At 35.9% G+C, this 25,448-nt stretch overlaps 4 protein-coding genes across 12 annotated transcripts in view; 2 read left to right on the plus strand and 2 right to left on the minus strand.

Annotated features, from left to right (window-relative positions):
* LOC140782928 (uncharacterized) overlaps positions 1-3,167 on the minus strand; it is a 28,799-nt gene extending 25,632 nt beyond the window's left edge. For 5 of the 6 annotated variants that reach the window (XM_073129831.1, XM_073129841.1, XM_073129823.1 and 2 more), the window contains exons 1-6: positions 2,910-3,167; positions 2,711-2,804; positions 1,672-1,716; positions 1,340-1,507; positions 1,183-1,267; positions 796-902 (exon numbers count right to left, since the gene is read on the minus strand). In XM_073129831.1, coding sequence (XP_072985932.1) covers positions 796-902; positions 1,183-1,267; positions 1,340-1,507; positions 1,672-1,716; positions 2,711-2,804; positions 2,910-3,037 — 627 coding nt within the window. In that variant the 5' untranslated portion in view covers positions 3,038-3,167. The remainder of the gene's footprint in view (positions 1-795; positions 903-1,182; positions 1,268-1,339; positions 1,508-1,671; positions 1,717-2,710; positions 2,805-2,909) is intronic. The other variant, XM_073129859.1, reaches the window with a different exon arrangement.
* A 2,010-nt stretch (positions 3,168-5,177) lies between these two features.
* On the plus strand, positions 5,178-11,015 carry LOC140802326 (MADS-box transcription factor 22). Of its 2 annotated transcripts, none has more exons than XM_073157819.1 (9): positions 5,178-5,489; positions 5,700-5,920; positions 7,286-7,364; positions 9,117-9,178; positions 9,269-9,368; positions 9,453-9,494; positions 9,788-9,829; positions 9,937-10,085; positions 10,764-11,015. In XM_073157819.1, exons 2-9 carry the CDS (start codon positions 5,739-5,741, stop codon positions 10,786-10,788), a joined length of 681 nt encoding a protein of 226 aa, XP_073013920.1. In that variant the 5' UTR covers positions 5,178-5,489; positions 5,700-5,738; the 3' UTR covers positions 10,789-11,015. The 2 variants fall into 2 exon arrangements, with proteins under 2 accessions (XP_073013920.1, XP_073013929.1); XM_073157828.1 differs by having other exon boundaries at positions 5,205-5,489; positions 9,928-10,085.
* Positions 11,016-12,607: 1,592 nt separating this feature from the next.
* LOC140795765 (peptidyl-prolyl cis-trans isomerase CYP40) lies at positions 12,608-18,423 on the plus strand. Of its 2 annotated transcripts, none has more exons than XM_073148528.1 (10): positions 12,608-13,355; positions 14,417-14,917; positions 15,234-15,321; positions 15,410-15,462; positions 16,754-16,858; positions 17,516-17,591; positions 17,680-17,717; positions 17,833-17,913; positions 18,066-18,166; positions 18,250-18,423. In XM_073148528.1, the coding sequence occupies exons 1-9, from the start codon at positions 13,158-13,160 to the stop codon at positions 18,081-18,083; spliced, it is 1,158 nt and encodes a 385-aa protein (XP_073004629.1). In that variant the 5' UTR covers positions 12,608-13,157; the 3' UTR covers positions 18,084-18,166; positions 18,250-18,423. The 2 variants fall into 2 exon arrangements, with proteins under 2 accessions (XP_073004629.1, XP_073004635.1); XM_073148534.1 differs by having other exon boundaries at positions 12,832-13,355; positions 16,754-16,853.
* Positions 18,424-19,335: 912 nt separating this feature from the next.
* LOC140780733 (uncharacterized) lies at positions 19,336-25,337 on the minus strand. 2 transcript variants are annotated; one of them, XM_073126465.1, is made up of 8 exons: positions 25,051-25,336; positions 24,556-24,828; positions 23,153-23,436; positions 22,734-22,862; positions 21,259-21,381; positions 21,040-21,147; positions 20,746-20,924; positions 19,336-19,739 (listed from the first exon to the last, which is right to left on the minus strand). In XM_073126465.1, exons 1-8 carry the CDS (start codon positions 25,181-25,183, stop codon positions 19,616-19,618), a joined length of 1,353 nt encoding a protein of 450 aa, XP_072982566.1. In that variant the 5' UTR covers positions 25,184-25,336; the 3' UTR covers positions 19,336-19,615. The 2 variants fall into 2 exon arrangements, with proteins under 2 accessions (XP_072982566.1, XP_072982576.1); XM_073126475.1 differs by lacking the exon at positions 21,259-21,381 and having other exon boundaries at positions 25,051-25,337.
* Positions 25,338-25,448: the final 111 nt, after the last annotated feature.

Raw genomic sequence — 25,448 nt, forward strand, 5'->3', positions numbered from 1 at the left:
AATTTATTTACTTAATATTAAACGATGGTAGTTGAATTAGTATATAAATTTGTGTTGAAATGAATTTATGGTTGAATATTTAGAATTATATATTTTTTTATTGTATATTTTTTCAAATAAAAAGATATTATTTTGTTTGAATCAATAAATATTAAATTTTATATAGAATTTAATAATACTTTGTTATTTGTGTTACCGCGTTATCGTGTCGTATTAATACGACCCATTTATTAAATGGGTTAGACGGGTCGTGTTAACGTGTCGTGTTAACACGACCCGTTTATTAAACGGGTTAGGCGGGTCGTGTTAATATGACCCGTTTATTAAACGGGTTAAATGAGTCGTGTTACCCGTTTAATAATTGGGTCATGTTCGTGTTAGCGTAAAGTTGACCCGACCCGAACCCGCTTAACTCGACCCAATTGCCACCCCTAATATAGTCGTTGATTAGTGAATCCTAAAATTATTGTCGTTATTGTCCCTTTAAAATATAAACCAGAATATAAAAAGTATCATCTTCACACACTATGCACTTTTTGTGGAAAATATCTCGTGCGTTTTACACTAACCTTGAATATCTGAAATCTGAAAAAACTTTTTTGTGCTAACATCCTATAGACTTTGAACATAATTGAATTAATTCCTATATTGATCACCAAATAGTTGTTGATGGATCTTAACATATAGAAATTAAGAAAACATAGCCAGGTACTCATCACAGTCCATTAGAAGCAAGCAACTGTTGTTGTGCATAATATAAAACAATGGTGAACAGAAGAGAAATTTAAAACTTACATAAAAACTGCTTACTCCATCTTGCCTAGAAAATAATCTTGGAAAAAGTTTGATCCATGTATCATCCCCAAGAATCACTAATTTCCAACCAATACGATAAAACTGATCTGCAGGTAAGATGGATCAATAAAATTGTCTACTTAAGTAGAAACCACTGTCATGTGTACCCAAGATCAAACTTCCAAGCATATAAGGCCAGCATGCAACCATGCCACCTATTATATGCTTAGGTGTCACTTGCCTATGCATGCCAATGCATGGAAGAGACTGTCAAGGGTGTGAACTTCCAAAAGTAGACCAGTATGCACTGATGTCCCAACCAGTAAATGCATTTTCAATAAATAAGACTGAAATGTATATGAACTAACATAAGGTAAGCAAACTAACCAAGAAGATTGTCATCTAAAAGGGCTTGGGTATTAAAATTGAATGCAACATCTAGAAAACCTCCAATTGCACCAGAAACCATCGCCTGGAAGATATAAAAGAGTTAACACATTTTGAAATATCAAGAACTGCCTGTTTCACGGTAAGATGATCTTACTTTTAACCTGGGCATGGTAACTGTTGGAGGTGCAGCTTTTGCATGATAAGCTACTGCTCTACCGCTGGACAACAAAGACTGAGTATAAGGCATAGCCTTTCTCATTGCCTCAGCAGGAGGCTTTCCACCTCTTCCCAGTACAAATTCAGCAGGGAGCCCATCAATAACCTGGAGAGGCATACACACACACAAAAAAAAAAAAAAAAAAGAAGATTAAAAAATTTAGTTGTAAGTTTGTAACAGACTAAATTATTATAGTATTATCATAAGACTTGGTTTCTGCATCACTAAATTAACATTGCTTTAAACTTTGGCAAATGATGAGTACATACCATCAATAGCAGTCGGTCATATGCAGGAGGTATTTTAGAAACATCCTGTAACAAGCCACATAAGCAGTGTAAAGTAATCTAGTTTCATTCGTATAAGCTAGTGTACTAAATTGTAGACTCACACAAGTGAATAAATTGTAGTCAAACACTATCTTAAAATGTTTGCAGATGCACTCCATCTAAAATTGGATAAATGCTTAGAGATACGCCATCATGGACCATAATGAAATTGTCTATAATAATCTTAGTGATGCCATGAAGTAAAACATTACAATAGGAGATGAGAATTTTACAATATGAAAAGAGAATTCAAAGCATGGAAGGAGAAAACATACATAAACTCAAGTCAATCCAAGAGCAACTTGCAAAATAGGTGCTCAGGCTTGGGTATAGAACCCAGCAGCAGGCAAATATAATAAAAACTGATCCATTGTGTTCAAGCAACATTTTATTTACAAGCTAAGCCTAACAATAAGGTTCTGATTGGCTTGGGTTTCAATCAAACCAAGCTCAATAATGGCTTTAAGTGAAGCAAACTTAAGATGAACATCTTGAATTACTCGTAGTTAGGATGGAAATAGACCCTGTTAACCTGCCAACTACATCCTAATACTGTAATATGAACAAGATAATCTGGTGAGCATCGTGATAATCGTAAAATATAAATTAACAAGTCAAAAATGTAACAGGACATGAGATAGGATGTGTGCATATTCTTGAAATCCAACCCAATCTCTTGGGATTGGGTTCATATGGATCGTCTACAGGGCCTTAGTTATTGCATTATGCCGTAATACAGATCTGTTCACCCTAAATTGCTGGCCCCGCAATGCTACCCTGATGACCAAAAATCGGATCTCCAACAATCGCATGTCACAAAGATGAGAGGTAACTAATCAGACTTAAAGATTCTTTAGCAAGAATCAAAGCGTTAAGCACCTGAAACCACAATATAGGTGAGAGATTACAGGGACGAGAAAAGACGACGAAGCAGTTAAAAATTAGTTTAAATAAGCAAATTAGAGATCGAGGTACCAACCCTATACAACGATTTTAGCTGATCTGCGGAACGATCCACCGCTTCGGCATCATAAACCCGATCGCAGTTAGGCATCTGGTAACTCTCCGCACCGCTGACAGATTATAACGAATCGATCAAACCAGAGATACTTCTCTAAAGGAATCAAGAATCGATCTAGCAACCTAAAAGATAGGAGAGGATGGGGAGCAAGATCGACCTAAACCCGAGGAGCGTGGGTTTTACGGGGAAGAATCCGATCAAGAAGAGAGATAAACCAGAGATCTGAAGCAGGACGGCGACGATGGTCCATATCGCGAGCCCGGTGCACGACAAGGAAAAGGACATTGATAGATAGGCAGAAAGAAACCCTGATTAGGGTTTCCACGAAGAAAGAAAGGGAGACCCACCGGCCACCGGAGAGGGTGGTTGCCAGACGCGCGAGAGAAGAACAAAAAGGAAAACCAAGAAGTGAATTAGAGTTGGGGCGCCGGTGTATTAGTATATATATAGAGCGGGGAAGGAGAACACCGTAACATACGCACTAGAATACCGTTGTCGAATTATGACGACCAAATTAGTTTTTAAACTTTTTTGCCAATAACTGCCTGCATTTCGAATCTATTGCGAATCGAACTTCATCCTCTTTTAACAAATTTATAAATCAACTCCTCGTTTACAGGCACATTTGCGAAAATCACCTCCTTAGTACAAAATCAAATTTTATTACATATTTTGAGAAAATATCCTTCAGAATATTTATTCGCAAGGTGAAGGAGAACAGTGTAACACATGCTGTAGAAATTAGAATACCGTTGTCGAATTACCAAATTAATTTTCAAAATTTTTGCCAATAACTGTCTGCATTTCGAATCTATTGCGAAGAGAACTTCATCCTCTTTTAACAAATTTATAAATCAACTCCTTGTTTACAGGCACATTTGAGAAAACCACCTCCTTAATACAAAATCAAATTTTACTATATACTTTAAGAAAATATCTTTCAGAATATTTATTCGCAAGGTGAAAAAACAGATAAATTTTATTTATTTCACAAAAAATGTCCTTTTAAATAAAAGTCTGATAGGAAAAGTTTACGATTTAAACACTGGCGTGCATTTATTAAAATTCTAACTCATTGGATAAAATGTAAACGTTGAATAGGAACAAGTGTTGACATATGTCTTTCTTTGTTCATCGTGCATGGTAACAGATAAAAGAGCTTTATCTTCTTCTTATTTTTTTTTAGAACGAATTACAAAGGACTTTTATCAAACGACATGTTAAAATAATATTTATTTAAAATATAAGATAAATATAAATAGTGAGCCATCTAAGTCTTGAAGAGAAAGAGTACGAAGTGTAATATAAGTCCACATAATCAACACTATAGCTAAATGATTAATTACTAACTACGAAGGTCAATTGGTACCACATATAATCATTGTCGTATTGTGAGAAAACTCGACTCGGTTACATTAAAAGATTCATGAATAGAGCAAACTACGGGATTAGCTACTAAATTAACTTCCACCAGATAGAGAGATCAGCAACGTCAAGTGTATAAACTGCACTCAAGAGTAGAATTATAGTCAATAGCTATATTTTTCAAAGAGATTCTCAAGCATGGAAGTAGCATAAGAATGACTAGCATAAGTACTTGTAGAAAAGAAAAATGATACGGACTTATGCATCTCTTCGTGCTTAGTAAAAAGGTAACTATATTACTATAAAAAAGAAAAATATATTAAACATTCAGGTAGATACGTATCCCTATACTAAATATTTAATAAGTAAACAGAGACCGAGTCAAATAAAATAGAAGAAAATAATTGTTCTTGTTCTAGGTCAGCTAAACAATTTGTGGCCGAATTGTTTTTCCCAGAAGCAATAAGAGAAGAAACAAAGAGAAAATTTTGATTATTAGAAACAGCGAGGGTGGGATCTAGATGGGAGGAATGTTGATGAGAGTTTTAAGATTCAACGATGTTGCGATCCTAGTCTATGATTAATTAAGTCAAAGCAAAAAGTATAGGATTTGGCATGTGAGGCGACTTTTCGGATAAAATTAGAAAAAACACCTAAATACAAAAAAGAGCCTACAATCTAACCTCCGCTGGTGGCATTTTGAAATGATTTATCGTCTTTTTTGTTGACAATATTAAAATTCTTTGTATTTATTCTAATTTAATCTGGTTGCTGACTGGTTTATTAAAAAAAATTCGACTTCGAATGTACTTGCAATGATTTGTTTTTTTCAAAATTTATTTAAATTTTGATTTGTAGCCAGAAAACTAAAAAGAACAACCTCAAAAGTCGCGACCACGACTTTGCTCCTCTTGGCGAGAAACTGAGAGAGGAAAACGGAAGCGTCAACGTGGAAGAAATGGGTGGGGGGCGAGGCTTACGTGTCATCTACATCCGCCCGTCTCATTATCTCATAGTGTGTGTATATATATACATATAAATTTTAAAACACCTCGTAGTATTTGATGCGCTCACCTTTTCCGTACCGCATCATTACCCTCCATTAATAGTTGATTACATCCGGCTGCAGCATCGGCAGCGACGAGAGAGGCAGAGGACGCTACAACTGGCCAAGTGGGAGGGTTGCTTGCAAGAGGTGATAGGAAGCGATTCAGAGCTATTCAGCGACGCTCTCTCTCCCCATGACTCCTCCACCGTAAAAGGCGATCCAAGAGGCTCCTTCCTCCTCCTCCTTTCCTCTTATCTCCTCTCCTCTCCTCTCCGATTGGCCCTTAGTTTCTTTCGAAGAAAAACCGACCTGATCGAACCCCAGGTGAGCTCACGTGGTACTACTGCACAACAAACCCATTTCCAAAGTATTTTAATACGCATTTCCCCAAGTGCATCTAGGGTTCTGATTGGCGGGTGCTTAATTTGGAAACGTCGCGCTCTTTTTTCTAACTCAAAGTGGTGCATCTCTATCTGCGTGCGTGCTTTATTTTACGAACGCGAAATAATACTGGCTTGCAATTCTTGTTGGTAGGAACTCGAGATAGAGGAGAGAGAGAGAGAGACTAAGAGAATGGCGAGGGAAAAGATCCAGATCAGGAAGATCGACAACACCACGGCACGGCAGGTGACGTTCTCGAAGCGGCGGAGGGGGTTGTTCAAGAAGGCGGCGGAGCTCTCCATTCTCTGCGACGCCGAGGTCGCGCTGATCGTGTTCTCCTCCACCGGCAAGCTCTTCCAGTTTGCAAGCTCAAGGTACTACTACTATTTTTTTTTCCAACGACTGACTACCCTAAAGTAAGAAGAGACGAAATTATGCAGGATAACCGTACGACTTGGATATTTGGGTGTAAAATTACAAAGTTACTACAATCTTTTCCTATATCGCCTTGTTGGGTTCTTCTTCCCGTTTGTTTTGCTTTCCTGGTGTCTAGGAAAGAGGGAAGTGGTTTATGCTATGTTATTCTTCTAGAAAAACGAGTTTTCGGATTTGGCATGGCAGAATACTTTGCGTGGGTTTTGTTTAGATTTATTTCTGTAGGATTTTTTTCTTTGTTTTCCTTGGTTCGGTAGGTGCTTGTAGGTGATCATTAGGGTGGCATAAGGGTCGTGGCACGAATGAGTAAAATTTGATTACTGTAGAGAATCATCTGCTTTCTTTGTCTGTAGCTAGGAACTAACTCCTAACATTTTTGAATTTATATAAAAAAAACTCCTAGCATTTTCTATTTTGACAATTAACGGGAGAAGTAAGTATTAGATACAAAATAGCAAAATTTGTTAAGTTAGCGGGCAAGTAGGAGGAGGTTTCTTGGTTTGCTTGTCAACTTGGTAGACTAAACAGTTATACTTCTCGTTTTCTTTTCCAGTATCATACTAATGATGGTCTTATGTGCAAGCATCGGCTTAACAGTAGACTTTGTGGCAATGATCTGATTAATTTTTTTTTGCCAAGATAAGCATATTTCATGTAAAAACTCTTTGTCTCCTTGAAGACAATGAGATCGAAATTCCACTGACTGTAATACTTTGTTATGTCTTCAGACATTTCTTTCCAGTTTCGAACTGAAGATGAACCTGGGCCAAGTTGTCACCTCTATATAGCTGGTTAATTAGCCTGCACTTAAAAAACATCATTTGAGTTATTTCATTGTTGCACAAAAGGAAAGAACGGGAAGCCTAATGAGTTATTTCAAGGCTGATTTCTGTTTTCTTCTCTCTTTTTTCTTGTTTTTTTCATTTTTGGAGATGATTCGATCTTCAGTTAACGTATCCAAGCCCTTTGTTCTCGAGCTCATATTTTAGGTTATTTTTGTTAAATCTTATATGGTCTGTCATTGCTCTTTCTCAAAGATTACCTCACTATGTTAATTCAGGTGATCATGATTCTTCAGTTTTTACCTAGCTCGTCAAATTGATGGTGTTTACAAAATCCAATTTTTATATGGAGCACATAGTATCATATACAATGTGTATGGAGCCACGTAGCGTCATCTGTGATATGCCATCAGGCTTTTCAATCAAAATTGTTATAGATTTTCTTTGTTTCTTGAACTCTCTTAGTAAAACACACTAATCAAGCACAGAGAAGCTAATGCACTTCAATTTTTCTTTGTGCAGTATGAAGGACATTATAGAAAAACACAGCATACATTCGAAGAATCTACAGAAGTTAGATCAACCATCTCTTGACTTGAATGTAAGATATGGCATTTTATCCTACCATGTAATAATGGTCATGTCGGTTGACACGCCTAGTGCCAATGGTGGCATGAAACCCGGCACGAGTGGCACACCTCGTGTCGATTTGTGTTGACCGGTATGGATGCATGAGGTTTGAAAATAATTTTATTAATTCAAAATAGGTTCATTAGAGTGACAAATCTAAAATATCATTTTTTCTCATGTGAAGCTTTTTTTTTATTTTGATCATATTATATAAAGTATACAATCATATTATAGAATGCTCAATCATTAATATTCATTTTAATAAAATATCCAATCATATTACATATTGAATCATTTTTATATTTGATTATTGTTATATCTTTAATAAAATAAGATATTTATAGTAATAATTTTAAGATAAAATATTATAATATAGGCTTAATCTATATATTCAAACCAAAAACTAAAGATTGGCGTTTCAAACACCCAAAATTATCTTTAAATATACTAAATTTTTTATTAAAAATGTGACAGACGTGCTAACGCGTGCCATAGTGACTGACATGGTCATCAATGCTACTATAGACCATTACTATCTCAGCTATATGGATTTGTTTGGCATTGTGCTTGAGAAAAATAATATAATGAAGAACTAGTTTGGTATGTTTTCCTTCATGCACAACAATAGGTTAAAATTGAAGGAACTACACGATGAATAACCAAATAATACTCTTCAAAGTTCTACGACAATATACTATATTACTATGTTCTTAGTCATTTATTTTGTGGTTGATAAAGCTTTATTATTTGGATTCTTTACAGCCTTTGCTATGTAAGTACAGCACAATATTAACGCTATATAAGTACAGCAGAATATTTACTTGAATATTTGTGATTGAACTCTCTTATTTTCTTACAGTACTTTTGTAGAATGTGAAAATTGAAAGGTTACTCTCTGCTCAGTAATTTGTGCGTGTATTCACCTAATATGTAGCATAGAAATAGTATATTCTATACTGAGAGTTACAATAAGTTAATGCAGCAAATTACATAAATTTCCACGGAGACACTTTGGGGCAATAGAAGACTTAGTGGAGAATCAGAAGTGCTAGAATCTGGATACTACCGAGAATAAAAGCGTTTTGATATAAAAGGGAGTTACACAACCTATATTTAATGGTAATCAATTATAATTCATCTCTTCTTCCGGATCTATAAGATTCTGGTTAAGAAATTAGGATAACTCATTCTTGCTAATTCATTTCAAAATTTCAGAACACCCTAGATGATATGTATGTGCAATAATTTAGGACTCCTATGACCAAAATCATGTAAAATACTAAAATTCAAATTAATATGTTTAATTCTGCATTTTCCATATTTGTCTAATTTACAGTGAAACACAAAGATATGTTTTGGAGACAATTTTCTTTTAAATATTTTAAGTAGAAATGTTCACATTAACAGTTTTATCAGATGCTAGGTGGTTTTTTTTTTCTAGAATTCTAGTAACATTATTGTTTGTCCATTCATGATATTCGGTTCTTCTTGCTCAAAGAGTGTTGAAGTTCTTTAATTATCGGCCAGTTGGCAGTTTATTGTATTGTCAGATACTCAGATTATCTTGTTATTATCCAACTTAACTAGTGGTTGAGCAGTTATGGCCATATGTTACTGTTCCTAATCACGCAGCAACTATCATGGTCGTAGTCATGAATTATCACATATATTGCATATCCTGTGTAACAATGTCATTTACCAGATCTAATTTGCTACTGTGCAGTTAGAGAAAGGCAACTGTACAAGTTTGAGCAAACAAGTTGCGGAAACAAGCCTCCAACTGAGGTTTGTCTTATATTTTACCAGTTGACTTTGTATGGTTTTCATGTACCAGAACTTTGTGTGGTTTTCTTACATTTCTTCATTCCATTGTAGACAAATGAGAGGAGAGGAACTTGACGGATTGAGTATAGAGGAGCTGCAGCAGCTGGAGAAAAATATTGATGTTGGTCTGACGCGTGTTCTTCACAGAAAGGTATATCACCCAATGAGAATAATTCCTCCCTCTTAACGATTCCTAGGATATGGATGATGATGTATACTATTCAATTCATTTCAGGATGAAAAGCTCATGGAGCAGATAAATTGTCTTCAGCAAAAGGTTAGAAAAGAAACTCCTCCAATAAAGGGAAGAACAGATTTTTATCCAAGAAGAAATTCATTTCTTTTTTATAACTCAGCTACTGATCTACATTGACATTATTTTGGTCTTCCTGTCTTCATAGTGACTGGTAGGATTTGCCGAGATTCTTAATTTGCCGAAGTTTATTTTAGAATGGATGTTGACTTGTAGTTATCAGCATTTGAGTACTATTCCTTTGTATATATAAATGATGACAAATTGCCTCATAACATTAGTTCCTCATTATGTATGTTGCATTGGTGATCTGACAGGGGGTAGAACTGATGGAAGAAAACGTGCGACTGAGGAATCAAGTAAAATTCATCTAATACGTACCTGCATTTAACTTCATCCTATCTCTTCCACCTCCCTCCTTCCCCCCCTCCCTCTCTCTTATATGTCCCTGGTGCAGATATTGCAGATACCAAGTGTTGGAAAACAAGCTGTGAATGAAACAGAAAATGTTATTGTTGAAGATGGGCAGTCCTCTGAATCCGTGGCAACTGCATCACACTCAGGAGGAGGATCGCAGGATTACGATGACACTTCTGATACCTCTCTCAAATTAGGGTAAGTTAAAACTTTAAATTTGAAAAACTCTGTAGAAATTACTCCGATGCTTACGGAATTTACATGCTAGTATGGGATTAGTACGTAATTTCCAACAAAATTCCAGAATGCAACAGTTTGACCTTACCCTTTACAATGTTATATATAGGAAAAGAAAAAGGATAAGTAGGATTGGAAAAAGATCTTCACCAATGACATTAGACTAATGTTCAAATTTGACTTTACATTTATTATCTAACACCAAAAATTAATTGGGAATCTGGTATACTATTATTGGCATATTCTCTTCAAAGGATGTTTTTATTTTCAATTTCATTTTTGCACATGCAAGTTTTAGTGAGTCTTAAGGTGGCGTATGGATGTGGTATAAATCGGTTTAGGCATGTAATGTTTGGATGTAAATTAATTGATGAATGAGGAGAAGAGAAATAAAAGAGATAAAAGAGAGACGAGAGGGAAAGAAATATTAAAATGATAATTAAAGTGATATTTTTTTTAAGGGTAGCATGATGATTATATTTTATTGATAAAATGCAAAATATTAGATCGAAAAGAAGATGAGAGAGAAATATGTTTTGCTAAACTAGTTTTGAAACTATTACTATATTTCAAAAAAATTTATGCTGTGCCATGTCCAAACGAGCCTAAGCTTTTGTCTTACTTCCCGTCCTCATGTAGGTTGGGTTGTTTCGGCTGGAAGTGATTTAGATCTACCATACACAACTCAGGATCCAATTCACCCACCAAGATGGATCTTTTCCCCTTGCATATCAAATCGAATGTGAAAAAAAGAAATCAAATACTGCAATAATGCACAGTTGGCAGCAACTTTGAATGCTTGCGTGTTTGTGAACTTGACATATGAATTTTATGACTGTTGGTGTGATCCTCCATCTAAATCATAAACTCAGGCAACTCTTCGTTTTTCTACTTTTTTGCACTAAATACTCTTCGTTTTGTTGAAGGCTATGTTCTCCGATGGTATCACTTCATCTTCTCGGTTTTCGAGTTGAAAGGAAAAGCAAAAACAAAAAAACAAAAACGTTTGGGTAGAGACAGGAGATAGAACTATTTGGTTCCTATTATGCATTTAGGAATTGGAAAGGTTGATCAACATATACATTTGCTTGTCGGCCTAACACGATTTCCGTAGAATCCTTGCCTAATTTCCAATGTTCTATTACTGTAGAACAATTATTAAAATTTGGCGATCGTTGAACGTATTCAACCAGTTAAAAGCATTCTTCAGCACACTGTACACAACTGGCCTCAAACAAGAAGTTTGAAATTGACTAATACCACATGCACTTGTTGTCCTCCATATAATAATAGGCTCGAATCCTCAGGATTTCACTTGGGCACTCTAGAAATTAAACAGAGATATCATGGCTATCAGATTACAGCTGATTCGTGCTTCTCCACTTTAGGGCTGCAAGAGGTGGGCACTGTTCAATGGACAACCGCCAAAGGTTATATAATTTTTCCTGCCCTCACTGTTAAACAGTGGCAGTGTATTGGCACTTGGCGTTGCTACTATTCTCTTTACTAATTAAAAGTGGGAAATTTGTTTAGGAATAATTTTACTTAGACTACAGTTTCTAATTTCTTTTTACCATTTACACTTTCTGAATCATATATTTTTAGTTTGGAAGGTGCAAGTAATTTTTTCTACTATTAAGAAATCTGTAGATTATCCATGTTGATCTCACGAACGGTGCACTAATACTTAGATTTTTTTTTTTTGTGCATCTATAGCATTCAAAAACTTCTTATTTATTTATATGCATATCTAAATTTTATATTTGTGTGACGACCTTCTAAAACATTGAACTATTAGTTCATTTGTATAGATATCTATATAAAGATAAAGATTTTAAGAGATACCTAAGCAAAAACTATACATATCAATATTAATTTTAAAGTAGTATATACATAAATAACAAATTTAAAAGCAAAAAATGAAAAGAAATCCTAATTAAAATAAGAAGGTTTTCTTTTTGGACGTGAACTATAGGGTTGTTAGGGGAGTACTCTGAATCCCATTTTGATGTATCCCATTCTAATTTTAGACATTTGGAAAGGATAAGGCTCGAATGGATCAGGGACGTACGTCGGTACCTCCTATTTTTGTTCATCCAGTGTCGGTGGTGTCTGGTCCTTCACGATCACCATCACTGGGAACGGTACGGATTAGGAATTAGATAATAGATATAATTGACATTAAATATCACTGTGGATAAATCTATACGCAAATCACGCATTCGTTCCTTTTGATTTATCGTGCAAAGATTTTATCAAAAGCCTAAAGAGTATTCTAAACCCAAGCCGAAAGAGTACGTATCTTGCATCGCTAGTTGTTACTTTTTCTATAAAACTTGCAAGTTGCAACCAATACTTTTCCTATCTCGCAACTCGCAAGCAGTACCTTTTATTTTATTTCTCATTCATAAAAGAATATTATTATTTTTTCCTAGAAGGACTAACACTACTGTCTTATTGCAGCAGATCCGACTTCAGCTTTTACAAACTCACTAAATTTAGATTCGACCACTTTTATAAAAAGCCGAGTTTAGAAGAGTGCAATCCAGGAGAAGGCCCAAGTTAGCTTTTTTCCAGCCCAATTAGCAACGAGTCATACACAACTGTAGTCATCAAAACCCTCGCCCGACTCCAGTAAATGACAAAAATCTCTTCCCCCCCCCTCACGCTGACTACTACAACCCCAGGGCTGCTGAAATAATTACTCATGAACCAAATAAAAACACATCGATTGTTCCAGAAGCACTGGTAGAGAGAGAGAGAGAGAGAGAGAGAGAGAGAGAGAGAGAGAGAGAGAGAGAGAGAGCGCTGCACCAGTGTCCAAGCGCACTTCGTGGGGGGAAGGGGGGGCCACCTACCACTCATAAATCCAACACTTATATCACTACCCAAAATATTAACGCCAATATTAATGCCCTCCGCTTCTCTGGGTTCCGGCTACTTATTTGAATCGAATAAGAAGCGCTGCTGTTTTGGAGGCGGAGGCCGCCATTGGAATCCGAGCGAGAAAAATTAGGGTTTCCACCTGGGGCAATGGAGGGCGGTGACGGGAACCAGGTGGCGGCGAATCCACGATGCTATCTGGATTTGACCATAGGCGGGGAGATGGAAGGGAGGATCGTGGTGGAGCTCTTCGCGTCGGTGGTTCCGAAGACCGCCGAGAACTTCAGGGCGCTGTGCACCGGGGAGAAGGGGGTCGGACCCAGCACAGCGGTCCCTCTTCACTTCAAGGTATCTTTGCTTTTCCTACCGCTTCTTGGGTTTGCCCTTGGGTTTTTCTCGAATCGGATGGCTGCGGAGGTTGCTTCTCCGTGGGATTTCTCGGTTTCGATGGGGGTATAATGTCTTTTTCTGATTATTGTCGCGTGGATTTGGTATGCTTCCGCCCTGAGCTTGTCAGTGGAGGAATAGAGGAGTGTTCAAATATTGTGGTTCCTGGGTTTCCTTTTATTTTGTGTTCTTCCCTATTTACTTCTCCTTTGTCTTAATTTAATTTTTAGATTATCTTGACTAATCGTTGTTGAATATGAAATTGGGATTTTTTTTTCCTTTTAATAATGAGTTAGTTTGCTGTAGAAAGCAATGCAACTCATTCAGTGTCTTCGTGTAGATTTATATTTCATTCCTGCACAATAGCAGGAGGGCTACTATTGTTGGTACGCTTGTATTTAATTATATGCAACTTGTGTTTTGCATAATATTTAGATCTCTAAATTTAGTTTGAACAGCGGAGATAAGAACTGTGAAACAAGAACTAGCAACTCGTTGCATGAACAGTAACAGGCAAGCTACTGGACTTCAAAGAAGGGATAAATTGCGATAAAAGTACAAGGCATTAAACTTAATTTTGTATTTAGGAGTGAAATGCTCCCCCTCCTTTTTCTTTCCAGTGGATTTGTTCTTTATTATCTTATAACTTTGTCATAACTCATGTTTGCACGATTTAAGGTCTCCATTTGTGGCATATGTGAATCTCATATACTTAAGGATGTGATTTAACATGAAACGTTTTCTGTAAGCGTATGATTTTTTGTGCCACTTAAACCCATTCTGTTTTCCTCTATATTTTGGTAACTTCGTGACCTCATTTATGAAGATTTTTTATATGTTAAATGGGACTGATTTTACATGCAATTCTGCACTTCTTTGTGCGTTGCTCTTTTTAACACTTCAACCCAGAACAAGGAAGACATCTTGCTGTGTGCAATCTAGAACTTAAGTTTGATTTTCGGTTTTTGTTTACTATGTTATGCTGACTATGCTGACATTTGGGTTTATAACTATATTTTCAGGGAACATGCTTTCACCGAGTCATCAAAGGATTCATGGTACAAGGTGGAGATATTTCTGCTGGTGATGGAACTGGGGGGGAGTCCATATATGGACTAAATTTTGAGGATGAGAACTTTATATTAAAGCATGAAAGAAAAGGAATGCTATCAATGGCTAATTCTGGCTTGAATACTAATGGTTCTCAGTTCTTCATCACTACTACACGTACCTCTCATCTAGATGGAAAGCATGTTGTCTTTGGGAAGGTTCTTAAGGGAATGGGTGTGGTGCGCTCAATTGAGCATTCTCCTGTTGGAGATGGTGATCGTCCGACTGTTGATGTTATAGTTGCTGATTGTGGAGAACTTCCAGAAGGGGCTAGTGATGGAGTTTCAAATTTTTTCAAAGATGGTGACACATATCCTGATTGGCCAAATGACCTCGATGAGAAGCCCAATGAGGTCTCTTGGTGGATGAATGTCGTGGAGTCTGCAAAGACTTTTGGAAATGATAACTTTAAGGTTGATCATATTGAGAATGTTGTTTTAGTTATGTGCTCTTTGCTTTTGATTTTCTTTTACTTTCAGAATAGTCTTTTAAATAATAATGTTCATCACTTTTTCTTTAAATGTCTTTCATTGGTGATGCAACTTGATAATATGTCAAAATTGCATACCTTTGAAAAATGTTGATGCATAAAGTCAACTATTCTCTGCAGCATCCTTCAGTTTTTCACAAAGAGTTTTTTTTTTTTTGTTTACATCTGGCAACATACTTTTTTAGTTTGTTCTGTTGGTTATTTAGTTACTATTAACTTAAAAATTTTCCTTCATGCAGAAACAGGATTATAAGATGGCTCTGAGAAAATACAGGAAAGCTTTGCGCTACTTAGATGTTTGCTGGGAAAAGGAAGAAATTGATGAAGGTATTTATCTTTCAGAATACTCTGTTTTTTTCTCCTAAACCTTATAATAACTTGAAAATTTATATTTTCCAATATTGTGCATGTGCAGAGAAGAGCTCATTGTTGCGAAAGACTAAGTCTATCATACTCACAAATAGTTCTGTAAGCTTTTCTATCCACAGTAACTTTTTGAATAGTATCACACTATCACTAGCTAGCCTAAGATCAATGCTGAAGATCTAAAAGTTGGGGATGTGGTGATCTAGTATTTCTTCTATCAGCAAGTTTGACTGTACCAGTTTGTACAAGCACTTTGATAATCGTTTTAGGGTGCACACTATATTTCTGAAATGTAGAGTCTGCTTCTTGTTGCTTCTGGTTTATGCATTTTACTGGTAATTCACATCTAATCACTTTCATTGAATATTCAAGTTAAATATAATTAACCTACAATCTAAGCAATACGCTAATACATTCTTGTTAAGAACTATAACAGGCTATTAGCATCTACTAATTAACTAACATGTATAATAATTTTAAATTTCAGATTCAATCTCCATACTAAAATATTGTACAAGATGCAAAAGCAGTTGCGCGACCTAAGTGGATCCTAGTTATATCATATCTAAGGCGGGAGCTTAGGTTTTAAGGCGGAAGTTTTTTAAAACAGTGTGATGCAGGGAATACGTATTCTGATCTTATCAGTCACCTCCTGTCCTGACAATAGATTTATCACTTTTAATTGCTAAATGCTTTACTCTGTAAAAAGAGCATTTGTGTGAGTACAGAACTAAGAAGAGAGAGGGCTCGAAAGAGAGGTGAATTCTTTTGGACTCAACTCATACAATACCGGCCTGATAGGTGCTATCCCAGCTTTGCCTAGTTTGGAGGGCTTCAATATTCCTCTATTTCTTAACAAGTCGATTACTTTGTCAACATGAGAATGCAAGTAGTTTTTTCTTAAAAAAGAAAAGTTAAAAAGAAGTAGATAAACATTTCATTTGTTGGTGCACTGAAAGTCATCTATAGGAGATATATACCATGAAGGTCAACTTATTACTGGAATAGGATTAAGCAGCGGACCGACGTAGTGTTTGCAAACCATAGCTGCTTTTTGAGGAGCTGACCAACTGCTTATGCTGCTTGCAAAGACTCTTCCAGTTGTTGTCATTGAGAACTAATTAATGTAGGTTTGGCCTTTTGAATCAAGGATCCACATTGATCACCAGGTCTTCCACGGTTGTGTATAAGGAACATGGTAGTTATTTTGCCAAATTTTTTTGCTTATACTGTTATAGCTGGTGATATGTTGCTTAATCTCTCGCTAGCGGGTAATTATCATACTAATGAGAATGCAATTTCTCAGTGCTCTCTTTTGATGAATGCATACTGTTCACTGACCATTTTATTCTTCATCTATTCCTCTCAAGTCTTCAATGTTTTTATGTGGTAGGCTTGCAAGTTGAAATTAGGAGATTTGAAAGGTGCCTTGTTAGATGCTGACTTTGCATTGCGTGAAAGAGAGGGTAATGCCAAAGCTTATTTCCGCCAAGGTCAGGTTAGTATATGCCGTCTGATGATTCTCGTGTATTTTGCATCTAATGTGTGAGTTGATGCTTCTGTGTTATTTTAACTAGTGGAGTGACTGGAGTTTATTTAGGTATTTTGGATGAATTGTTGTTAAATAATACACCTTTTCAGTTGATATGGATATTATTTCTGTTTCATCTTGAAATTACTTAGATTGCGTTTCTTCAGATTGTTTAAGGTAATGCTTGAATGCGACCTTACCCCCATATCTGTGATAACTAGCTATCCCTTCTTACTCACTAGTTGGTAAATGTATTCATGTTTTTGCTGCTATGGTAGAGTATAAATGTGAGAATTGTTGGTAAATATCTTCTGTATTGTTGACAAAAGTATATACTTGCCGTTTGCAATTCAGATGCACATATTTAGATTATGCAGAATACCAAGCTGAATTTTGAAGAGAAAACTTCTAAGTTTAACAGCTATGTAGATTCACACACTGACGTAGCATGCAGAGACACATATATCACATACACACCAACATGTGTGTGCTTGCATGTGCAAGCAGATATTTTCACTTGCCCATGACTTGATCATACTATCCATTTCAGACTTCTGTCTACTTGTGGTTTTGTTTACATTAGAAGCCAGACTTTTCTAATCAATTTCTTGTAATATTTATCAGGCACACATGGCACTTAATGATGTTGATGCAGCCGTTGAGAGCTTCAAGAATGCATTAGAACTGGAGCCTAATGATGGTTTATAGCAACTCTTCTTTGTTGATATATTTAGTTTCTATGTTATGTGCAAACTGAAGTCATTCTTTTATGCTTGTATTGTAAATAGGGGGCATAAAGAAAGAGCTTACTGCTGCAAAGAAAAAGGTCAATCTTATGCATTTCTGTAGAGAGCCTAATTTCAAATATAACCTGACTTGAAAATTACATGTTACGTGCTTCCCAGTAATTGTGTGACTTAAATTGTTCAAATTATAAACAGATTGCTGACAGACGAGATCAAGAGCGCAGGGCTTATTCTAGAATGTTCCAGGTTGCAACAAAATCAGATGCAAATAATGGAGTAAGCTGTTTTATGTATACATGCAAAGAGTAGTTATTTATACATTTAAATTTTGTTCCTTTGGTACTGATCGATAAAGTTTTTGTAGAATTATTCAATATTCTCTATCCACAACAACTAACTGCTTATCTTCTAATTTCTTTTGTTTGCAGGATAAGCATGCTGAATAACATAAGGTCTGGTAATTTTAGATGATTTTTCTGAAAGTTTATATTGACAAATACAACAGATTCCGAACAGAATGAATGTTCAGGTGGTTTTCATTTCTGTCATGCTTATTTATTTGCAATACATCCATTCTTCACTCTGATTGTAATGTCTTTCCTATTTTTTTAGGTCTGTAACTCTGACCACGGAAGAAAAATCAAGACCCCCCCCTGGGGAGAACCTATAAGAGAGAACACTTGGTTTTTTCTTTCACAAAACTAGTTAGAGGTGCACTGGAACATTGTAGCAAATTGATTGTCAGATGATCACTATTCTTACCAAAAATATTATGCTTTCTCCAAAGAGATATTTTCTTACTTCCTAAAATGTTTTCGCTTGACATTTTGAAGACGCTTTACCCTTCTGTTTTTATTTTGAAGACGCTTTACCCTTCTGTTTTTCTTTCTTTCATACGATCTTCTTTTCATTTAGTTTTTTCTTGTGATATTTTACGACAATTCAGGTTTTTTCTGGCGTCTTTCTGCTTCGGAAGTTCAGCTTGCTTGCTTGTTTTTTCATTATGTTAGCTTAATGGTGCTTATTGATGAGATGCTTTGCCGGGAAAACTGTCTTCAAATCTATTTGCTAGATGCTTGCATCAGCTAATCCTGCAAAGCTATCTATTCTTCAAAACTGGGGAAAGCGAGGGAGCAAAACTTATCTATTCAAATCTTTTATACCGCAAAATTTTACAAGGGACAAATCGGATCGAATTTGCCATGACAATTTTTGTGAACGGGAAAATAACAAACCATGTTTTAGGAAGAATATGCTTAATTAAATGCCAAAATCAGATTAAAAAAAGGTAAAGTAGCAATTTTAGCGGTTAAAATAAGTGTTAATATTAGATAATTATATTTTAGGAGAAATGGGTACTAGTCTACTAGATGTCAAACCCAGATTAAAAGGTAAGAGAGTAATTTAGCGGTGGAGTATTAATATTGGGTTACTATATGTTAAGAAAAAGAGATTTTATATATTAAAATTAGATTAAAAGTGTAAAATAGTAATTTTAATGATCAAAACAGATGTCAATATTAGGTAATCATATTTTTTGGGGGAAAAAATGCATATTATATGTGCAAACAAGTTAGTGGACACTTTTCTTATATAAGCTCAACACAATTAAGAATAATTTAAATAATATTATGTAGGTATACTTCATAAATCTACTACTAAAAAATATTTTGGAAAATTGACATACATTATCATCAATTTGTAAAACAATTTCATTATTAAAGATCACTTTAATTTGAAATTATATTACATCAAGTGCAATCATAATCTTACTAAGCCAGTTTACAATCAAACATCATAATAGTCAAAATCAATTTAAGCTTTCTTTTCAAATAAAAAAAAAAGTGTAACTAAACTAGTTTAAGAGTCATTCCCTATCCAACTGTCACCTTTGACGATGGGATATAGAAGATGCCTCCGTTCTTACAGTCTGAGGTACAGAGAATCCTGAAAAATTGTCATTCTGATATTACACTGGTTAAATATTGTAGTTGTCTAAACCCAGATCCCTCAATGCAGCGGTTGCAGCGTCCTTGCAAGTCTCGTGAACTCCCTTGGCTTTCCTTATGAGCTTCTCGATGCCATTACTAAGAAGAATTGTCCTGCAGAGACGGGAGGTTAAATATATGCGATTAATAAGACTAATTGAGTTGCAGGAATAAGATGAGGTAAACTAACTTTCCAAGTTTGAGAAAATCTTTAATATGAACTCTTATCAGTTCTCTCAAAATCATTTCTGGAAGGTATTCATGAGCTCTTCTGTGCTCGTAAAACTATTTGTTCAAAAGAAGTCCATCACGAGAATGAAAGATGACCACAAAAGGATGGAGCAGGTCAGGTGAGAAATGGTCCAGTTCAACAAAAATTTCATCCTCTATAATGGGAAATTTTGGTCCGAGATAGGTTAAAAATGATCTTCCACGATAAGTTTTAGAGAAAGTTGAAACAAGTATTTTTCTTTCAAGAAGTTTCACGTTTCAACAGCTGCATCTGTATTTTATAGAGATGTATTTCCAGATACCTATTATGGCGCACATGGAAGGACATAAAAGAACAAAGGACTAAGTGCAAAGACAAAAAGGACCACTTGGCCAGTCCTACTGTTCAACCTGACTCATGAGAGATCAACATGGATTAATTGCATCAATCAGATGGAATTCTCAAAATGGTAGATATTCCATGAAATTGGATTAATATGATGCTTAAGGAAATTCATTTCATGGCTTATATACAAAACAGGAATATTTAAAGAAACACCCAAAGAAAATTGAAGAAAAACAAAGGCAAGTGATTCCTTACAACTAATTAGAGCTACAGAAGTCAATAATTAGAAGTTAGAACCTGCAAAGTTTAGTCAGAATATCTTAGTTTCATTTTTACTGCTTCACACCTCATTGGACGGATTTCATTTGCCTATGACTTAGAAACAAATATCTCTTCGGTTGACAATGTTTCGAAAGTTACGATGATTTGAGACATTTTTAGCCATATAAAGAGAACCAATTAATTTCATTAAAAATTTCTGTTAACGACTAGACAAATTCGGTTAAAATTTTGTCAATCAGATCTGGAACTTTTTCTCTTGAATCTAGAAAGTTAGAAACCTACCTGTTTTCTGGATTTCTAACCACGAGATTGCGAATCATAAGACAAGATTGTCTCTGCATTTGGTATGAACTAGGGAACTTTTGCATTGCTTGGATCGCAAGATCTCCAGCCCCTGCTTCTATTGCACGGGCTGCGTTTTCTGGCGACCTTAATGAGAGGACAGTTATAATAGACATAACCTGCATCAAGAAGAGTTTTGATTCAATTTTAGTATTTTACACATTTTCAGTTATAAAGCTAAACATGCTTTAAAGTGATTGTTATACTTCTACAGTCTTCATGGTTTTGAAGTACCTCTTGCATTACTGATGGATCTTCAGAAAATCGGGACGATAACTTCATTAGTCTATCCAGACCATTCAGTTGAACAATAGCACTCTTGTTTGCATCACTTCCTGCCAGCTTCAGACAGATAGAACTCATTATTGAATGAAAATATTCATAACAGACTGATTGATTCTTAACAAACAAAAGTATGCAATAATGCAATTGATAGTTGATAAGCAATTAGACCTTAGAAAGCAAAGAGCAGCAAGCCCTCGCAACAATTTTGTTACCATGTTCACCACTGTCATCAATACACTTAAGTGTTACATCAATGCCACCATTTTCAGATATAGATTTACATATGTCATCCTGCAAAAAGGAAAAGAGGGAAGGCCAAAAAGATTACAATACTTCATAATTAACATCATTTGTCGTAAAATTTATTGGAGTTTTTCTTTTTGCCTCTAAGGATAAAGGTTTGATCATAAGGATCAGAAGAAATACTTAAAACCCAAGCAAGATGAATGCAAGTTTAAAAAGTTGTTCTTCCAAAGAAAATGTGCACATGTTGGCCCTTTTGGAGTATTCACGGAACCACATATGAGAAAATAATGCTAGAAACCTGATGTGCTTCAGATTTGATTGGATCACTTCGAAGGATATTGGGCTCACTGGGTCAAGCCAACTTATCTTGGCTTAGTCATTTGTTATTTTTATTCACCTGCTATTTTGATAGAGTCCTACTTAATTCAATCACTTGCTAGTTTTGCTCTAATTGGTTAAATCATTTAATTGAAATAGGAATTTGAGTCCAAGTCAGGTTGGCCTCTATAAATATGTGGAGAGCAATCTATTTATGATTATCGAATTATTGGAGTTTATCTTTATTCCTAATCTCTCCTCTCCTCTCTATCTTCCTCACATTCTCCCTATCTCCCTCAAGTCCTTCAACCTACTCGTCGCCCACCATCAAGGCCAACGCCCTCCTCCCTCCTTTAACTATCATACCACCCTAGATCCTTGGCGTTGGCCTCTCCCTCCTCCCTCCTCTTCCCTTCTAATCTCAAATTTTGATCATTCACCACGTCCTTCCTCTGCTGCCCACTCAACAACACCAGCTCCAAGCCACATCACCCATCATCACCACCTTGACCTCCAGTCTATACTCCCTTAATAATCCCAGATTAAATCCCGATTAGACCCTAAATAAAATCCAAATATGAATAGCATCTGGATATCAAAAACGTAGATCAAGATATTATGAAGCCAATCGATCTAGTTTCATAATTTTTCAGTGTCGTATGAATATTTCGTATATATTCTCTCAAATCTCTGATTAAAATTTCTGCAATGAACCCACCTCTTGACCAGGGACAAATTAGAAAATAATGCTAGAAATTCCCTATCTCTTTGTAAAAATAATAGCCATTAAACAAACAAACTGACAAACATCTGAGTTGCAAACAAACGTGTAGGGTACAACGAATTAAAATGATAATGGAATACCAAGTGATCCTTCTTGACGATGTAATGTCACTGAGAACATCCAAATCCAGTTTGAATGTAACAAGCATAAGACTCCTACGACATGCTAATTTTATCTCATCTCATCCCTTTATTAGAATGGCTAGCTTTCCATTCTATCAATGGAGTCAGAAAATGTTCATAAATTAGTAGGAAATAAAGAGGTAATAATTTATATTTGAGTTCTGCAAACTTACATTGACAGCAATTGCCTTTAAAGAAGCACATGTGGAAGCTAAACGAGCTGAATCTACTCCCACTCGAAGTACATCAACAAGAACATTAGCGACCCCAATTTTTGCAAATTTCCGAGCATATCCATACACCTGATTTTCAGAACTACAATTAATTTAAACCCTGCTGATATGGTATGCGCCTCTGAATAAAAGACTTCACAATATATAGAATTTCAGCTAGAAGAAAGATTGCATGAGCATAAAATGGATGTAGATAAGGTATGATGCAGGAACAATCTGATGCTCCTTTAGGTATAAGTTATCATCTTCAACGTGGCAAAGCCTTCCAAGGTAGCAGAATTGTGTAAGATAAAGTAGAACAAAAGGCTAAGATGAGGTTATCAATGCATGCTATATATAAGAATCAGTTGGACAATTACTTGAGAAGCCAACACACGATTGTCATCGGGGGTTAAAAGAATGCGTATGGCATCATATATGTGTTGTACATCATATTTAGATTTCTCCCTCAAAATCTCCATAATATATTCATCGAGCTTCAAGTCCATAAATGATTCCTTTACGATTTCATTACCAGCTGAGGCAGCTGCTACAACAGCAAAACCACTATCCAATAGGTTTAAACATTCAGAACTTCCATGGAGAATATCAACAACAATTTTAGGCCCACCACTTTGTCGAAATGATTCACTGCTTTGTACATCTGTAGATGAAGTCAAACATCAAAATGAGTGATGCTGGATGAATGGCATCGTTTAATTGAAAAAAGAAGCTATCTCCGGACAAACTTTTCATAGAGATTTACCATCATATATGTGCAGGAAGAAGATGATTCCTCTTATGAGTACTTATACCAGTGAAATAAAGCCATGAAACATGAAGCATGGTACAGTTCCATCTAATTTGAATTTGAAGAACCCTCTAAATAAGTTTTGACTTAACAAAGGAGTAACATTAGTTCAAAACAATGGAAAAGTAAAAGAATATTTAAATACTGAATCGGACAGAAAAATTGACTCATAGAGACATGTGGTCCCATTTATAGGTTGCAAGGTTCATTTCCTGAAAAATGTGCAGGGGAGTTTGAAAAAAAAAACACAAGTTCATCTTGATGGTTCAGGCCATGATTAGCAACTTCTACGGAAGATGCTGCCCGTTTTGTGCAGCCTGATAACTCACAGGCTGAAGACTACCATGAATTTAAGGAAAGAGAGTAAAAATTGGAGTATAGATATTTACCCTTCCATGAATAAGTATGAAAAAATGAAGACAACTACGACACTCAAAGGATGATTTTAGAACATTTCTGTTCAACTCACTTGAACTTCTGTGTCATCAGTTGGAGCAGCCGGAAACTAATTAACCTGCTAATCTTACTTCAATAGACACATAAATGTATTCAGATTATTTTCTATTGGGTCCTTATTATGCCAATATGGGGCTTGCATTTAGGAGACTACAAAATATGTCTTTTCCTCACTGAAAGAATCATAACAGCACAATTTGGTCTGTGATGGGGAGATTGTGTCCTATAAGATTCAGGCAGATAATTCATTACCAGCTTCTACTTTCAAGGTACTGTATGCTAATCAGAAAATACTAACTAGAATACATTGTATCTTGTGAGTAATGCTAGATTAAGGATTTACTTAGAACTATGTAACTAAGAAGAATTTACCCTCATAACTGATCAGATTAAGTAGACAGTATGATAGTTAAAAAATGTAGAAATTATGATTCATCAAGTTAAAAGTCAAAATCAACACATTACTGCAACAAGACAAATTTCAATCACAGGAGAGGTCAGATACGATGCCCTTACCACAGAGGATGGAGCTCAGTGCCTTCAAGGCCAAAGCAAGCGGTCTATCAAATTTAACGTCAAGTGAAGAACATAGCGAGGTGAGTAGTTCTACTCCTCCATTCTTTATTGCAATGGATGCATTATCCGAACCCTCAGTAGAGCACAAATCATACAGTTTATCAAGCATCTCAATCATTTTCTCAAGATTCTCGTTGTTCTTTAATCCATCTATCAACTGAATCACAGGATTATCCTTCACACTGTTCACTCCAGGAATGCACTTAATGATCCCTGCAAAAGAGCAAGATCATAACGGAAAACGAAATCAAACTAAGTAAATCTTCGTAGTTTATTTTAATCCTCATCGGAAAGATTAGATCTCAAATAGTCGACCAAATCAGCAATGCGAAGTGTTGGATCCAAGTCGGATCGCATTGCTAGGAGGAGTAGAGATCTGGTAAACATCACATAGAAAGATAATTCTAGAGAGGGGAGATAGGGTTCAGAACTTACCTGAGAGGTCGACGCCTTGAAGGGTTAGGGTTTCGATCGCGTCTTCGAGGGCTTCGTCGGGTTCCATGCCGAGGTCTTCCATGTTCTCCTTCACCAACGCCTCGAAGGCTTCCTGGGAGATGGCGCGTCCCATCGTTGAAGCTTTTACTACTCCCGGCGAGGTCCTTCTATACGAGAACTGTGGTAGAGTAGAGCGAGGCGATTGCTAGAATTTGGCACTCAGTCCTACGCCGGTTCTTAGTTCGTTTATTTTCAAAAGTGTTCGAATTCTAGCGTAGTAATAGAATGGAAACGCACCTGTTCCTATATAAGGGCCAAACAAAACACACCTATTATTGCGAACAGTTTCGACGCTCACCTATTTACCGAATTATTCTCAGAATTAAACCTCTTTAACA

The sequence above is a fragment of the Typha latifolia genome, chromosome 1 (assembly GCF_019914945.1).
Source record: "Typha latifolia isolate L0001 chromosome 1, TyphaL0001v2, whole genome shotgun sequence".
NCBI classification, from domain to species: Eukaryota; Viridiplantae; Streptophyta; class Magnoliopsida; order Poales; family Typhaceae; genus Typha; species Typha latifolia.

Coding starts and splice junctions, on each gene's coding strand:
- LOC140802326 (XM_073157828.1), top strand. CDS start 5,739: ATGGCGAGGGAAAAGATCCAGATCAGGAAGATCGACAACACCACGGCA. Junction 5,921..7,285: donor TTCCAGTTTGCAAGCTCAAG/GTACTACTACTA, acceptor TTCTTTGTGCAG/TATGAAGGACATTATAGAAA. Junction 9,495..9,787: donor TAAATTGTCTTCAGCAAAAG/GTTAGAAAAGAA, acceptor GTGATCTGACAG/GGGGTAGAACTGATGGAAGA.
- LOC140795765 (XM_073148528.1), top strand. CDS start 13,158: ATGGAGGGCGGTGACGGGAACCAGGTGGCGGCGAATCCACGATGCTAT. Junction 15,322..15,409: donor AAAGGAAGAAATTGATGAAG/GTATTTATCTTT, acceptor GTGCATGTGCAG/AGAAGAGCTCATTGTTGCGA. Junction 16,859..17,515: donor CTTATTTCCGCCAAGGTCAG/GTTAGTATATGC, acceptor AATATTTATCAG/GCACACATGGCACTTAATGA.
- LOC140780733 (XM_073126465.1), bottom strand. CDS start 25,183: ATGGGACGCGCCATCTCCCAGGAAGCCTTCGAGGCGTTGGTGAAGGAG. Junction 22,863..23,152: donor ATCGTGTGTTGGCTTCTCAA/GTAATTGTCCAA, acceptor TCTGAAAATCAG/GTGTATGGATATGCTCGGAA. Junction 19,740..20,745: donor GTTAGAAATCCAGAAAACAG/GTAGGTTTCTAA, acceptor CCGTCTCTGCAG/GACAATTCTTCTTAGTAATG.